At 44.0% G+C, this 17,918-nt stretch overlaps 1 protein-coding gene across 1 annotated transcript; it reads left to right on the plus strand.

Moving 5' to 3' along the window:
* Positions 1-6,319: 6,319 nt before the first annotated feature.
* Positions 6,320-17,427, plus strand: LOC130076903 (zinc finger protein 391). Its single transcript, XM_056242202.1, has 2 exons — positions 6,320-6,593; positions 15,624-17,427. The coding sequence occupies exons 1-2, from the start codon at positions 6,392-6,394 to the stop codon at positions 16,949-16,951; spliced, it is 1,530 nt and encodes a 509-aa protein (XP_056098177.1). The 5' UTR covers positions 6,320-6,391; the 3' UTR covers positions 16,952-17,427.
* Positions 17,428-17,918: the final 491 nt, after the last annotated feature.

A 17,918-nucleotide genomic window follows, 5' to 3' on the forward strand; every position in this document is an offset into this window, starting at 1 on the left:
TGTGTGTGTGTGTGTGTGTGTGTGTGTGTGTGTGTGTGTGTGTGTGTGTGTGTGTGTGAGGATAGCATTTACAGAGTGAACAGCAGCGGTCCTAGTACTGAGCCTTGTGGTACGCCATACTGAACTTGTGATCGATAAGACATCTCTTCATTTACTGCTACAAACTGATAACGGTCAGATAAGTATGATTTAAACCATGCTAGTGCAACTCCACTAATGCCAACATAGTATTCTAGTCTATTTAAAAGAATGTTGTGGTCAACTGTATCAAATGCAGCACTAAGATCGAGTAACACTAATAGCGAGATGCAACCACGATCGGATGATAAGAGCAAATCATTTGTGACTCTGATGAGAGCGGTCTCAGTGCTATGGTACGGTCTGAATCCGGACTGAAAATCCTCACAGATATCATTTCTTTCTAGAAAGGAACACAGTTGTGAGGATACTGCTTTTTCTAGTATCTTTGACAGAAAAGGCAGATTCGAGATCGGCCTGTAATTGACCAATTCTGCAGGATCAAGTTGCGTTTTTTTAACAAGCGGTTTAATCATAGTCAGCTTAAAAGTTTTTAGTACGTATCCTAGAGACAAAGACGAATTAATGATAGTAAGAAGAGGATCTATGACCTCTGGAAGCATCTCTTTCAGTAGCTTAGTCGGTATAGGGTCTAACATACATGTTGTCGATTTAGATGATTTAACGAGTTTAGAAAATTCTTCCTCTCCTATAGTAGTTTTTCCTCAGGGAGACTACAGTGCACTCCCTGATGCGATACTGTAGTAGACGGTTGCATAGTTATAATTTTCTCCCTGATATTATCAATCTTGTAAGTGAAGAAGTTCATAAAGTCGTTACTGCTGTGCTGCTTGGAAACGCCTGGGGTTGAAGATTTATTTCTCGGTAATTTAGCCATTGTTTCAAATAAATACCTTATTTTCTTCTAATAGTGTTGAAAAATAAGCAGATCTAGGCTTCTTTAAGGCTTCTCTTTATGCGATCGAGCTCTCCTTCCATGAAATGCGAAATACCTCTAGTTTAGTTTTCTTCCAGCTACGCTCCATGTTTCTGGCTGCTCTCTTAAAGGTTGTATCACCAATTGTGGGTGACGTCACTTCTGTTTGTGTTTGAAGCGAGATCCCAAACATACCAAGTTAGCTCGCCCCTCCCTCCCGTTTCGTGCATCATGAAAAAAAAAGATCATGCAATCTGATATTCGCTGGAGCTATCCAAGTTTAGTCGAGCTTCACTCATATTTTTTAAATGAAGGATATTTTCACACACAGTTCACATCTGAAAAAGTCAGCACTAGAAGCTACTCACCTGTCCAGAAGAAACAGTGCAACCTCAGCGTCCGATTTAAAAATGTTCAAATCTTTAAGCTCTCTCCATCGTTCAAAAGCCTTCCCAATTATTATTCGTTTCTTTAATAAATAACGACGGTTTTCCCTCGCCCTAATCCTCCTTCTCTTCTTGGGGATTGCCTCTTCCATGTTCACTGTATCTGATCCGTTGATAGACGCGCTGGCTTCTTCTTCAGCTCTGACTTCGCGTCAGTGTTGCCAGATTGGAAACATCCAAGTATCGTACCAGAAGCTCAAAATGATTGTTTTTGGAAGAAAATTATCGTACACGAGCCAAACGGTTGACGGGGGGGGGGGGGTTACTGGATTATTGACGGGGGGTGTAGCTTTCATGAGGCTCACACGCAAGGTCTCTCGCTCTCTCCCTCTCTGCCGTGCTCTCTCACCCTCAATTTCTCCTCACGGGATCATGACGTAGATCCACAGCTAGATCAATGAGTATAGAAGCACTATGATTACAATGACCTCCGATTGAAGTGTCACAAAATTCTGAAATTATCGTACATTATGGGTTTCTTTCATTATTGATCGTACATCGTACAGAGGTCAAAATTATCGTACGTCTGGCAACACTGCTTCGTGTGCAGGCGCCGTCCACGAGCGCAAAAACAAACAAAACCTGCCCCTGTCGGTGATTGGTTGGAACACTGTTTATTTTGGTTTTGAGTGGTGGTTGTACACATTTATTTTTGTGTGCAGATCTCAGAGCCTAGGCTGTCTACAGAGACGCGGGTTTTTGACAGCTTGCTCATGGGGCGGGCAGCTAGCGGATCGTTAGGAAAGATTAGATGAATGTGATCATTTATGTTTGGGCCTGAAATCGCTGATACAACCTTTAAGGGCCTGAGTGTGTGTGTGTGTGTGTGTGTGTGTGTGTGTGTGTGTGTGTGTGTGTGTGTGTGTGTGTGTGTGAGTGTGCTCGTTGTACCGCGGCATTGGACTATTTTCTTTAATCTTCTTTAAAGGGATACTCCACTTTTTTTGGAAATAGGCTCATTTTACAACTCCCCCAGAGTTAAACTGTTGAGTTTTACCGTTTTTGAATCCATTCAGCCGATCTCCGGTTCTGGCGGTACCACTTTTAGCATAGCTTAGCATACATCATTGAAGTGGACAAGACCATTAGCATTTCTAAAAAAAAAATGACCAAAGAGTTTCGATATTTTTCCTATTTAAAACTTGACTCTTCTACAGGGGCGGACTGGCCATCTGTGTGATCTGGAGTATCACAGAACGGCCGGTACTCCAGGACGGCCGGCGGGCCGGCCCACCACCCGCCACACACGCAGTCATCACCTGTTTCACACTAATCTGTTTCACACTCCAGTAGTGTAGTAGGTGGCAGCAATGCACCTTTAAGTTGGATGCCAGCGCGGAGCATTATCAGCTCGGCCCAAAAAAACTGCGATCGCGGCCGAAGCAGCTGTGCGAACTGATCTCGATCACGCGAACATTATTACACAGAGTTGCGCGATCCACTGAGAAGCATTTCAATTCTGTGCAGAATTCTCTATCTCTAGTATAAACCCACAGATGGCTGTGATTTAAGCTAGTTAAAAGCCAGATTAAACAGCGCTGATATTCTCAACATCTTGACGCAAAAGAACAGGTGAAACATTGTTCCAAGAACAAACCAGTTAGAAGACATTTCACTCCACAACTTATGAATTAACTGTAACTTAGTAAAACAATTTTTTTGGCAGAAATGTGCCTGTATTCATATTAAAAATGCTGTTATATTAATAGTCATGTAGGCCTATGTAGGCTATTAAATGTAATGCAGTAATGTTTTTGTTTAGAAGTTATGGCAGTTTATTTATTTATTTTGCATTAAATATTTATACTAAATGTTTATGCTACAATAGGTTTTTAGAGAATAATATATATATATATATAACAAATCTTTCAGGAATTGTTGAACCAGAATATCAAGATACTTTATTATTTCGCATATGATGGTGAAAAGTAAAAAAGTTAAAGTTAAAAGTAAAGGTAAAGGTAAGGTAAAAAAAAAACACCACCATGTTATATGTATAATAAATATTTTTGAGTATAGCCCTTCTAGATTATTTGATCCCTTTAGCCCTCGCACACAAAAAGGTTGGAGACCCCTGGTATATAGTAACTATATGTTTTATAATTACAAGTTTGTGTAACTTGGGTTTCTGTAGCCAGTGACATTTCATTATTTGTATTTTATTTTCAATGCAGACGTAATGGCATTGTACATTTAGTTGTTTTTTATTTGAAGACTGAGGCTTCATTAATAAACAAAACCCCAATTGTCATCATTGTTTTTGAGATATTACTTGCTGTGAATACCTTGTCTGATATAGGTTACAGTATTGTGGCATAGTATCAGGACATCCTAGTGGCTAGGGGCGAATGGCTGGATGATGGGCCTATTTGGGAGAAAGTCCAGGGCTGTTTTTTAGCCCTAGTCCGTCCCTGCTTCTGTAGTTACATCGTGCACTAAGACCGACGGAAAATGTAAAGTTGCGATTTTCTAGGCGATTTTCCATTCTAAGCGCAACGGAGCAACTGTGTCTAAAGTGCTGGAAAAGAGAGAGTTAAAAGTTTCTGTCGCAATATCGAGTTCTTCTAAGCTGTCTGGGATGCTGAGATGATGAAACTGATCTATAAACACGGAGCTGTGGCTTCTCTGGACAAAAAGCACAATCACGTTTAGATTTCTCAACCGATTTCAATTGTTTATGATCTGCGTGGAGTACAAAAAGGTTCTGTCTCCAATTATTAAGATTCTTGCTAGTTAGAGCTTGAAAATTATTATTTGTAATTAGGAATTGTGATAACTCACGCGTGTCAAGCATAGTTTTGGTTTGTTTTTCCGTTGCAGAGACGTCCGTAATGTAATATAATGTAATGTACATGAAATTACCATAATGTATATTTTGTTGTGGAAATAGCTTTTTCTGCATTAAACACTGTCATATTAGCATTTTCTCTTGAATCACGTCACATCAGGGCAATTTCAAATGAAAGTGAAGATAATTTGCAGCTCAAAACCTTATTTATCTGAAGCATTTATCTTAAGGCTCTTTTCATTTATTCTTTTTATAGTTTTCCTCCTAACCTTATGCTTGCAGTTTAACACACAAGTGTTTGTTTTATTTTTAATACCTAAACAATAAATGTATTTATAGAAATTTTATAATATTGTGAAAAACAAATAAAATTGTCTCTTCATTTTAAATGAAGATTTCAAAATGTGTTTTATTGGGGTCTAAAAGGTTCAACTTTAGACTTAATTGTATAATAGTACAATGAAATTCTGTCTAGTGAATCTCAGCAAAACAAAAACAAAACTTAAAACAAACAACAATAACAGCAACAAACAGTAACAATTACAGCAAAATAAAGTCCAATTAAGTCACTAGCTGGAAGGTGTGTGTGTGTGTGTGTGTGTGTGTGTGTGAGTTGGTTTATGTGATTTATGAGGACACAAATTTGTATAATGACATGTGTATTACACTGGTATTACAACTTATGGGTGGTTTATGAGGACATTTCAAAAGTCCTCATAAATCAAATGGCTTAAAAAACATAAAAAACAATGTTTTATTAAAAAATTAAAAATGCTGCATGTCTCCTGTGATGGGTAGGTTTAGGGATAGGGGCAGTGTAGGGGGATAGAATATATAGTTTTTACGGTATAAAAACCATTACGCCTATGGAGAGTCCTCATAATGCTGTTGCACCAACGTGTGTGTGTGTGTGTGTGTGTGTGTGTGTGTGTGTGTGTGTGTGTGTGTGTGTGTGTGTGTGTGTGTGTGTGTGTGTGTGTGTGTGTGTGTGTGTGTGTGTGTGTGATGGAGGTCACAGCACTCGGAAAGAAGCAGTTTCTCAGTCCGTGTTTTCATAGCCCTGTACATTTAATTATCTATAAGAGTTTCACTGCTTCTTACTGTCAGTACACCATAATTATACAAATGAACTAAATGCATTTATTTCCATTCAAATGGAAGCCTATAGAAAAGGATTGGGCTTAAACGATTCTTTATGCTGTGGCTTCCTCTAGTGGGCAACATTAATATCACAGCTTAAACCCCTAATTATAAGATAGTCCTTATGAATCCAGTAAAACATGTTACAACCATAGAACATTTATGTGATATAGTGGGAAAAAAAATAGTACAACTACAGTACAGTATAAATTGCATGAAATATAAGCGTAATATAAGGTCAGATGTAATAGTTCAATATACAGTATGGCAGTTTAATTCTATTGCATTTTATTATTATTATTATTATTAGCCTTAAAGTACAATTGAGTAGGATATTAACTATGAGTATGATATAAAATATAATAACTGAATAAAATTGTATATAAAGCATAAATTGTAAAATAATATAGTCAGTAAAATAAAAATAGTAAATAAAATAGTGAGTTGTGAATAGTAAAATAATATAAAAGCATAAGTTGCATAGTATTAATAGGCAGGCACAATCTCCTGGAAATGCGGAGAACCGTCACTGACAGGCTTTCTTCAGCCTTCCTCGAGGTTAGAGTTGTCCTGGCTCCACTGGCTAAAATGGGGAAATATATATATATAAATGAGCCACGATTACAGGACAAGCGATCCTAACACCTGCTGTTTGTAGAGATGAGTGGGTTCAGTCCTCTGATCACTGCACTGATGACTCACTTTCCATTTACATTAGTTCATATAAATGATAATATAAGCCCAGACTTCATAAGAATCAAGCGAACATTAAATTATCGCTTATAATGTCTAATTTTTCATAACTAAAGCTATTAATAGTTTGACTTTGGTGGCCAACTAGCTGTCAAGTAAGGCACCTTTTCTTCACTCCACTTATGAGAGTTACGGCAAGTTGCCCGGACAAATATGGCGGCGCCGTTGACGTACGATCCAACCCTATGGATCCAACGGCGGTGAGTTCGGGTGTAGTTCTCCTCCAGGCCTGAGGGAGCAGCGGTGAGTTCGGTGGCGCTCGCGGCGGTTCTCCGGTCACTGCAGCAGCAGCTCCGTGTGTTTGTTGAAATGGCGAAGTTTGGCGATTTAAAAGCTTTTCTTGAATCGTCTTTAAATGAAATCTTTCGAGTGACTGTCAGTGACATCCTGGATTCAGTGGAACAAACTGTCAGCGAATATCAGCATAAGATTCAGAGAATTGAGTCCGAAAATGATGATCTGAGAAAACGACTTTGTGCAAAAGAGAAAAGGACGAATCAAATCAAAACAGGTGCGTGAAACTCGGAAGATGATATCCGAGGAAATATTATATATAAACTGCGTTGTTGTTTGGCTTATGAGTGCCAATGATTATGCTGTTTATAAAAACCGTGTACTCGTTTTATTCCTTCAATGATTATCTTTTCATAAACGCATCTGATGTATAAATGTAAATAATATAATGTACGACAAAAGTGTGAAATGTTAATTTCTAAAAACAAATTCATTTAGTGAAACATCCTAAAGTTGTCATTGTTGCAAAACACAACAAGCATTTAGTTAGCTTTCAGAGGTCTGTCAACACTGACCGCGTCGCTATGGGAACAGCGTCGCTATGGGAACAGTGTCGCTATGGGAACAGCGTCGCTATGGGAACAGCGTCGCTATGGGAACAGTCGGTGTGTCTGGAACGCTTGTAGACCGTGTTCCCCGGAGAAACAAGTGCAGCCGTCTTATAATATTGTGTTTGAACTTCCGGTTTTGCAGTAGCTCTTTATATTTCTATGGCATCGCTGTCGAGGAGTAATTAGCTTGTGAAGTGAATTTACTTATTTTAGAGTAAACGAAAGTTATCATGAGCATTGTGCTTAACAAATGTCAGTAGAACGGGATGATTTTAAAACGAGCCGTTCATTCATAAATAGGTAAGTTAAGATCGCAGTGAAAATACAAACCGGAAAACAAAAGACAACGAGCACAGCCCTGAAAAGCCAATTTCCATCACGCCAATTTTTTGGCCAGTGGCGCTTAGCACCGCCCCGAAAATACGTCACGCATGCTTCATACCAGCGTGCTACGCGCCATTTCATCAGATCTAATTTCGTCAGAAAGCAAATTTTCTGTTTCCCGTCGGAAAGAGATTCTCGTGTTCTAAGCCAACTATCTAGAGCAGAATATTGCTCCTCTCAGGCGGACGCGATGAGTCTGCGTAAGTTTGTCGATGCATGCAACAGGTGCGCGGGCTCATGATGACAGGTAAGATGGCAATACGTAGGACAGGTAAGCCCATCTGACTTTTGTCTCTGTATAAGTGTTGCGCTCTGAGCTCGTTCTCTCTCTGAGGAAAGATGCTCGTTCTTCCGCCGCTGTGGTTCTGCGGCTGCCCTTTCTCTCTCTCTCCCCGGATTACATGCGTTTATTCAATGCGGTCAATACATGCGGTGGTTTATTCAAATCTGATTCCCGCCCTGGAAGCTCGTATTAAAGCGATGATTTGGGCTGCAGGCCAGATGACGCGTGGTGTCATGCGATGTAGATGTAAGCTAGGGGTTTTAATGGGCGAGTTGATGGATATTCCTCTTTTGCTGGATCAAGTGTCTTGTGTTTATTGAACAGCGCGAGAGGCTTTTATGCAGGCACAGTACTTTATTTGGTGCATACGCTTCCAACTCTTGTTTCGTGGGACTGCTTTGGCACAAACTCTGAGGAGTTCTGCTGCGGACATTTTGTCCAGCACTATATAGTTTAGGCGCTTCATGCTTCCAAGCATTAGTCTGCCCGACCAATTGCTATTTTGTTTCGCTCCGCTGCTGCTTTGAGCTGAACAATGAGTGTGTGAGTTTACATTAAGAGTAGTTCCAGTAATGCCATAGTGGATGCCGAGTGAGCAGAGGTGTCTCCGGTCTCTCTCTGCACTTCGTAATGCAGGCACATGCATCTGATTTTGCGCTTACGCTTCTAACTCTTGTATCGTGTGACTACTTTAGGTGCGGACTCTTAGGAAATCGGTGGCACACATTGATCGTGAAACATGATTTTTGACGCTTCACACTACCAACACAATTTTGCATGACTATTTACTCTTCTCTTGTCAGCCTAACTGGGATTGTTGAGCTGAGCAATTGTGTTACAGACTATACAGACGGGTTTACCCTTTCTCTCTCTGCATGGTAGTGGTGATCGGGTTAAGGTAACGGGCTCAGCTGTCTCTCACCATGGTCAATCTCACTTTATATGATTGATGCGCTTATGCTACCAACACTCGCTTCACATGACTGGCTGTATTTAAGTGCTGTATACGTTATCGTGCACTACAAATGTTTGACGCTTCATGCTACCAAACAGTGATTTGCATGGCTAATTACTATTCTTGTAACTTTTGTGTGAATGGGTTTGCGCTTAAGAGTAATTTCCTATAGAAACCACAAAGTGTATTTGCCCCTCAGCCTGTTCCGCTGCTTGTTGCGTTTCGGACTGAATTTAGCCGCTCTCCGCGCTTTAGCTTTCGGAGTCTGAAAGGATAGCCCTAAGGCCACGTGTGCAGGGTCTATGTCGGCATCCAAGCTCCCACTTCTGCGGTTGGCGCTGGCTTGCCTGATCAAGTGATCTGACTGTTCCCTGTTTAAGAGGTCTTCCCACCACTCAGGTGTCTCGGGGCCTCATGCGGGAGGATCAGTCTGTTGCATGGTTACAACATCCAGTTTCTATCTGAGAAATCTTAACATTAAAAAAGGAATGCTGTCACTTCTAAGAAATATCCTGGTTGGCATCCGATTGGACTTGTCACCTGAATCTTGGAATAAGCAATTTCAAGATGCTGACGTTGAAGTCCATCTTGTCTCAATCTGAACCAGAGATTGGTTGGTGACCATCGATTTGAGGCGGCGTACTTCCACATCGTCAAGTAGGTTTGCTTTTGGAACAAAGATTACCAGTACGGCATTCTTCCGTCCAGACTGGCTCTGGCTCCTCGAACTTTCACAAAGTGTATGGATGCGACTCTGGCCCCTTTGCGGCTCCAGTGTGTCCGAATTTTTGAATTGCCTGGACGATTGGCTGATATTAGCTCAATCCCAGGGTTCAGCAGTAGCTCATTGAGATTTCATACTCAATCATTTAGGACCATCCATTCATAACTCATAAGAGTGTTGCTGCCAAGTCAGCATACAACTTTGTAGGCATAGTCTCCAGCACGCATTCAGTCATTCAATGCTGTCTATCCAGTTCGGAACTGGACATGAAGTCCACGTAGTTATGCCGCAGACTGATGGGTCTTATGGCAGCAGCATCCCCTGTGGTTCAGTTGGACCTGCTCCACATGAGACCATTTCAGTGGTGGATCAAGATCTGAGAGATCTCGCCTCACTACCACCCTCTGCATGTGATTAAACGCAGAGCTAAGGGCGTTTTGGCGTCGGACAATGATCACGACACATCCCTCTCGGGCTGGGAGGCAGTCTATCAGGGCTGCTCGACCTTTGGAGTTGGAAAGAGGTGCATCGTGGCTGGCACATAAACTGTTTGGAGATGCTGGCAGTGTTTCTGGTACTAAAAAGGTTCTTGCCCTATTTAAGGGGTTGTCATACACTGGTCAGGATGGTCAACATGACTTCATCTTCATCATCGGTTCAGCTAAGCGGTAGTGGATTTGTTGCTTTGAGCATATCTACGCAAGGGCGTAGGTTTAGGGGGGGACGCTAGGTACTAGTCCCAATCAATATTTTGAGATGACAAATTTGTCCCCACCAATATTTAGCAAGCTCCTTTGAACTGCTATTTTGATATTTGCGCTGCATTTGGATCTTTGCGCTGCTATTTGGATCGATTCCAACGGCCAGGACGACGACAGTACAAGATGCGCCGTAATTTGATTGGCGGCGGGGTATCTGACAGGCAGGCTACACGCGCGGGCCGGGACTACTTTTTGTGCTTGCACTCACTGGCAGCGAGCGGGTGGTGTGTGTGTGTGTGTGTGTGTGTGTGTGTGCGCGCGTGACGACGCCGACGGTAAGTTACCAGGGCTGTCTCTCTGCCTGCCATATACAAAGGCCAGAGTAAAACATTTTAATATTCCGTTTTTTTGCCCCTTTTTGTACTTTGTAGATCAGCTATGTCACCCAAGAAGAAGAAAGGGGACATACGAAGCTTTTCATAAAGCAGAGTGTAAGTAGGCAAAAATAACTAGCCACACAAATAACTAGCAGTAGTAGTGACTGACCAGGCTTTCAAATGCAGATTTTACTGTGGAAAATAGTATTAACTGGTGATCCTGGTTACCCAGGATATTGTTACAGTTAAACCTAGCTTCTGCAATCTTTCAAGGTTAGGAGCATTAATTGGGGTGTGCAGCACGGATAGACTCATAGAAGTCGCGCTATCATGATAGAATGCTACGTTAGCAAGTCACTGAATGTTAATTAGCCTACCTTAACTTAGAATCTTGCAGTCATAAACAGTGGATCATCTGAGACATTTTTCGTTTCTACATTCTGTTTATGTAATGTATTTGTGAGTGTAGCCTACTTGCTAGACACATGTGCTGGAAAAACATGTTGGCAATGTTAAAAAGGCAAAAGTTAACACTGTTGGTTATTCAAATATAATGAATCATTATTTGATTGATAATATCCAAATAACAATATCTGGTAGGAGGGTTAAACTTGCTAGCCATAGGATAGACTACAAAATTAATTAACCATTTTGTATGCAGGAAAGACAGCATCAAACCAATCGCCAGAAAAAAGAAATCGCCATTAAAGCACTGTTACTTATCTTACAACAAAATAATTCCGGGGGGGTTGGTGGGGAGGGGTTGATGTCCCCACCAAAGCTGAGACCAAACCTACGCCCATGTATCTACGCATTGCCCGCTCTGGTTCTCCCTGTCTCCTCCATCGCCTCTGGTACCCCTTTTCCACCAGCATGACCCGGGTGCTAGTTCAGAGCCAGAGCCGGAGCCGGTTCGGAGTTGGTTCGACTTACAAGTCTTCTAAGAACCATTTTGCCTTTCCACAGGCCAGAGCGCCACCACAGAGCCAGGTCTTACGTCACTGTATACATCTCATGTTTCCCAGCAATGCTAGCACGGTAGAGCCAAACACAAACACACCGGGCTTGTTCGAGATGCATCGGCTTCTCGCAGACCGATCGGCGCATGACATCAAAGCACTGCAAGAGCGATCCAAAAGCACAAGGAGTCGTATGCTCTCCAAACACTCCCGCAGCTCTAATCGTTCCGCGCAGCTCTGATGCTTCTCCAACAAGCCTTCCATCAACAATGGTGGTCATCGCATTACTATTGATGCTCATGGCTTTGTGAACCTACATCGGCATCCAAACACGGCGAATCCAGCGCGTTCGTGCAGCTCGCTGTAATTTGCATAGACTGAGATTACAATCGAGCTGCTATTAGCTTGATTAGCTAGTATTTATAAAATGGCGTTCACAAGTTTCTGTTCGTCTTGTTGGTCACCGTAACCCCAGCCCTGACGCAAGCGGTTCTTCTAGACCAGCAATGTTCTGGTGCTACTTACGAACCACTTTTCCTGGTTCAGAGCTGGTGCTTTGGGTTTCGAAAGACAAAGAACTGATTTGAAACTAGGCTCTGGCTCTGAACCAGCACTCAAACTGCCTTGGTGGAAAGGGGTATGGGAGTGGATGCTCTGGCTCAGGAGTGGCCCAGGACCAGACCTTATGCCTTCTCGCCGATCCGACTGCTCTCAGCACTTTTGCTATGGGTACGGGCGGGCGAAGTGAAACATCTGTTTTTTATGGCTGGTCCGAATACCATTTTTTGTGATTCGAAGCTTCGGTAGGTATCAACACCAAATATTCGAAGCTACGGAGGGAAATAAAAAAATAATAATAAACGAGGCTCAAACATCCATTTCGTAACAGATATGCGTGTTTATTTGAGCACTTACGTCAATTAAACAATACACTAACGCCTGTAAAGCATTGAAATAAATATCAGTAAATAATGGTTACTTAAATAATATAATAAAGTTAAATATATTTTTTAAAATTTGTTTTATATTTTCACACAAAGACGCATGATATAGCCTAAGCCTACTGCTCTGCACTTTGAGAGGGATCAGGGATGTGGGACACGAGCAGGAAAGAGACCATCTCTTTCTAATATCTTCATGTTTTCTACTTGTAGAAGGTCTGAAGAGTGTGAATTATCTTCTGCAGTGTCAAGACATTTAGGCTATGTTTGATTTTGCGCTGCCTAAGAGATCGAAACTAAAATGTGTGAAACGCGATTTACAAATAAACTTGATGCGCCTTACCAAGTCTAATAACAAGCACAAGCTGTGTTAAAAAGAATTGCATGTGCAAGTAAAAAGTTAGGCTACCTGTCCTACAGCGTTTTTTTCTACTTTACCACAATAAAGAATGTGGATATAATAGGCCTAATTAAAAGCGTACCAAAGGAAGAAACATTTATAATCCCCTGCAAAAATGGGTGAGACGTTAGTGAAGATTTGGGAAAAGAAACGAGATTCCATGTCCAGTGGAATAACTAATGGAATATTGTTAAATTCGCTGATAATCGGGAGACCAGATCGCAAACCAGAATACAAAGCCGACAAAGCTTAAATTTATGGGCTCATGCACAACTCTCATTCATCATGAATCCAAATGGCTGCGATGTAACATTTAATTGCTAACCTATTGTTTATTTTTTAAACAAAGCTTTGTGCTTCACTCGTGTCATAATATTCATGTAAAACAGTTAAACAGCATTCACATACAAAAAAAAATAGGTTTTTGCGGACCACCGCCGGTGCTACTCAGTAGGGATGGGCGATATATTATCGTTTGCGATATATCGTTAACATTTTTCCTCACGATAAGAATTAGTCTTCCCACGATAATAACGATAAAGCCTATGACGGGACGCATTCGCAGCTCACGCGCATGGCTGAAGGCAGACGTGAAGCTGAGGTGAAGTTTATCGCTAAACGAGTAACTACCTCTACAATCTGGAACTGGTACACACAGATTTTCATCCGCCCATCTCGCCGAACACTGACTGAGCGCTTGAGTGTCGCTCTCCATCAAGTGATCCGTAAAGCCCACTATATCAGTTCATCTCAATGAATACACAGTGTATTTGACGCGCAGTAAACACTGAGGCGCATGACGTGCTGTCACTGCTGAGAGCGCTCCGTGTTTCTCACGCACTCGATGAGAGAGAGAGAGTCTTACATACCACGCAGAATTGAAGTGTACATGACGTCTACATGTAAATTATATTATTTGTTGTATTTTCCTGTAAAAATAATGGAGTTCATTTGGAATTATTCAGCTTTGAGCAAGCAGAAACTAATGCGCAAACGTAGACGTGAAGATATTCATGAACCCAGCAGCTCATCAATTCTTAGTGTGGTTTATATTGTTATTAGTATCAGAATTCGTAGTAGTATTAGTATAACTATTCGTTGTTAGATTTTTTATATTTCAAACTTGTAAATGATTTGTATTATTACTGTGTGATGTTTTTCAGTATAGTTGCACTATTTAAACATTATCTGCACTTTTACAGAAGAAACGTATGCAACTTTTCCATTTCTGCAAGGGATGGCGTTTACTGTTTTTTTTTATTATTATTTTATGTACGGTAATTGGTATTTTATAGGAGCCTATTTGGTGAAGGCTACATTTTACTTTGCATGCAGCTATCACTTGTAGCCAAAAACAGTGGTGAATATGGTATTGTATTTATATCGTCATTGATATCGTTATCGCAATAAATGCCAGAAAATATCGTGATATATTTTTAAGTCCATATCGCCCATCCCTACTACTCAGCCGCGGTGGTGCGTTTGCCAAGTTTACCGGCACAGCCCTAAATAACGAGTAAAAAGGCTAATACATTTTGTTTCTATTATTCTATTTTCCACATTCTATTTTCCACAATGTCAAAGCAACGCAGCTTAACCCAAAAAACAAGCTCATGCAGTTGTGCACTCTAGACAGAGAATACTCCAGTTGCAGGGAACGCTTTAGTAGGCTAAGAAGCAAATATATTATATAACGAGGTTGGGTTCCTTCAACTGTCCACCCTAATAAAAACGGCTAAGCTAAGATAATTGTAAAAGAGTATTGTATTTCAGCCGATTTTATAGTGTAAACATTTTTAAGTGCGAATGAGAACTGTTTCGAGGGGGATGCCAGGTGTGCGAAAAAACCACAAAAAAATCTGAATATTCAAATCCAAAAATTTAAAATTGAATACCAACCCACCGAATGAATATTCGGGTCCAGTCCTACTGTTTTTTTGTGGCCCCGTTCGGGCCTGCTCATAAATGGTTCTCCGATTTGGTCAGTCTGTCCTCAGGCCCCACCTGCTGATTTTGCACCCCTGTCCTAATTTATGGAAATATGAATATGAATGAATGTTAATGTATTTTTGACTTTAGAGGCCCCCTTTACGAGGCGAGGCGCCTGTATGCTTTTTGCCTCTTGGTCAAGCAGCGCGGCCTGGACCAGTTCATTGCCCTGTAGGTTCAATACTGTAGTTAATGGAGTCGTCTTCTGCAGGGGCAGCCCCTACCGCTCTTAGACGTATGTGGCAGCTATATCTGTTGAGCATTGCCCATGGGAGTGATGGACGGCCTCTTGGCCTTTGCCTGGTAAGGGCGTTGAAGATCTGTGTCTACCACACAGTCCAGTGGCATAGATCTGACTAACTGTTTGTGCATTTGGGTCTGGACGTGAGGATGGCTCCCGGCTTCCAAGTTTTATCTACTTGAAGCGGACTCTTTCCTCGGTCTTCCAGCTATCCTCAGGTTTGGGAAGGCGTTGGTATATCATTTCCATAGCGACGGCTGTCGCAGTGTTGAGAGACCTATGAAAGGGTACGTCTCGGTTACGTATGTAACCTTGGTTCCCTGAATAGGGAATGAGACCCTGCGAAACCGGCCGTTCCCATACCTTTCGATAAGTGCTTCCTTCGTCGTAGAAATCTGATGAAATGGCGCGTAGTACGCTGATATGAAGCATACGTGACGTATTTTCGGGGCGGGGCTAACGGCCACTCGCCAATAAATTGGCGTGATGGTATAAGGGCTTCAGACATTCGTCAGACCAAAGGTGTTCCCATAACGACGGCTGTCGCCGTCTCTCGTTCCCTATTCAGGGAACCAAGGTTACATAGCCGAGACGTTATCATTTAGAGTTAAATATTTCAGCCGTGGTTTTATATAAACTTAAACTGCAAGAGTTTAACTCTTTGGAGATTAGCATGTTTTTGATTGTTCCTCGTGATTATTTTGGCCAGTAACAAGATGTTTTTTGTGTGTTTGTTTTGCAGAAAATGAAGATTGTGTTTTTCAGCTTGACTTTTCAAGAAAGGATTTCAGCGAAGATGTGTTTTCATCTGTTCATATGAGTGAATATACTGATCAAACTAAGATCGCTGGAGATTCACTGAGCAGTCGAATGAAATCACAAACTCCAGATGTGAAATCACCGCAGATAAACAAGGATTGTGCGACAGCAGCACTGCTGTGTGTGAAGGCCGACCCGGAGACGGAGGACGGATGTGCTGTTGACCTCTCCAATCCTCATGCTTCTCCTGAACACACCGATCAAGAGATCAAGACGGAGAATACAGAGGAGAACTCTGACTGTGATCGCCAGCATATATTCACTCGTCCATTAGAGCCGGAGCTCAGCGACTGCGATGTGAAGGTGACGGTGGTGTCCGACACACACCTATATCCCGATACACACCTGTATCCCGACGGCCCGGAGTCATCAGAGCCGGAGCTCAGCCTCATCTCTGATGAAGAGTCTAATCCAGACGGACTGTCTGACGAGGGATTCTCTGGATCGTTCCACGTGATGGAGTCTCTGCAGGTCGCTAAGCCGGATCTCTGCTGCGTTCAGTGTAACCGGAGCTTCAAGCACGAGGCGTCGCTCCACATCCACCTGAGATCCCACGTCTCAGAGAAGACACACACTTGTGCTCAGTGCGGGAAGGGCTTCGACCGCGCCGACCTCCTGAAGAACCACCAGCGCACACACACCGGAGAGAGGCCGTTCGCCTGTGAGCTGTGCGGGAAGAGCTACGGGCACCAGGGTCAGCTGACCATCCACCGGCGGGTCCACACGGGCGAGCGGCCCTACGCCTGTCCTCACTGTGGGAAACGCTTCAGCGAACACAACCAGCTGAAGGTGCACCTGCGCACACACACCGGCGAGAGGCCGTTCCCCTGCTCCGTCTGCGGCAAACGCTTCACCAACGCCGGTAACCTGCGCAGCCACCAGCGCACACACACAGGGGAGAAGCCGTACGGCTGCGAGCTCTGCGGGAAGCGGTTCAGCGGGACCGGAGACCTGAAGACTCACACCCGGATCCACACCGGAGAGAAGCCGTACCGCTGCCAGCTGTGCAGCAAGAGCTTCAGCCAGGCCGGACACCTGACCATCCACCGGCGCATGCACACGGGCGAGAGGCCGTACCCCTGCGGAGACTGTGGGAAGAGCTTCACCGTGGCAAGCAGCCTGAAGCTGCACCAGCTCGTGCACACCGGGGAGAAGCGGCACACCTGCGGTCACTGCGGGAGGAGCTTCAGCCGCGCCGGACACCTGAAGCGACACCAGCTGACCCACAGCAGAGAGAACCAGCACACCTGATCCACACCGGGGAGAAGCGGCACACCTGCGGTCACTGCGGGAGGAGTTTCAGCCGCGCCGGACACCTGAAGCGATACCAGCTGACCCACAGCAGAGAGAACCAGCACACCTGATCCACACCGGGGAGAAGCGGCACACCTGCGGTCACTGCGGGAGGAGCTTCAGCCGCGCCGGACACCTGAAGAGACACCAGCTGACCCACAGCAGAGAGAACCAGCACACCTGATCCGCACCGGGGAGAAGCGGCACACCTGCGGTCACTGCGGGAGGAGTTTCAGCCGCGCCGGACACCTGAAGCGATACCAGCTGACCCACAGCAGAGAGAACCAGCACACCTGATCCACACCGGGGAGAAGCGGCACACCTGCGGTCACTGCGGGAGGAGCTTCAGCCGCGCCGGACACCTGAAGAGACACCAGCTGACCCACAGCAGAGAGAACCAGCACACCTGATCCGCACCGGGGAGAAGCGGCACACCTGCGGTCACTGCGGGAGGAGTTTCAGCCGCGCCGGACACCTGAAGCGATACCAGCTGACCCACAGCAGAGAGAACCAGCACACCTGATCCACACCGGGGAGAAGCGGCACACCTGCGGTCACTGCGGGAGGAACTTCAGCCGCGCCGGACACCTGAAGAGACACCAGCTGACCCACAGCAGAGAGAACCAGCACACCTGATCCGCACCGGGGAGAAGCGGCACACCTGCGGTCACTGCGGGAGGAGTTTCAGCCGCGCCGGACACCTGAAGCGATACCAGCTGACCCACAGCAGAGAGAACCAGCACACCTGATCCACACCGGGGAGAAGCGGCACACCTGCGGTCACTGCGGGAGGAACTTCAGCCGCGCTGGACACCTGAAGAGACACGCGCTCTTGCACACCAAACAAGATCTACAGCGACCACTCGTCCCTGAAGAAGGGTCGGAGCCGCGGAGTAACGGGTCGGAGCCGCGGTGTATCGGGTCC

This window comes from Rhinichthys klamathensis, unplaced genomic scaffold (assembly GCF_029890125.1).
Source record: "Rhinichthys klamathensis goyatoka isolate OS25496 unplaced genomic scaffold, OSU_Roscu_1.1 h1tg000708l_1, whole genome shotgun sequence".
NCBI lineage: Eukaryota > Metazoa > Chordata > Actinopteri > Cypriniformes > Leuciscidae > Rhinichthys > Rhinichthys klamathensis.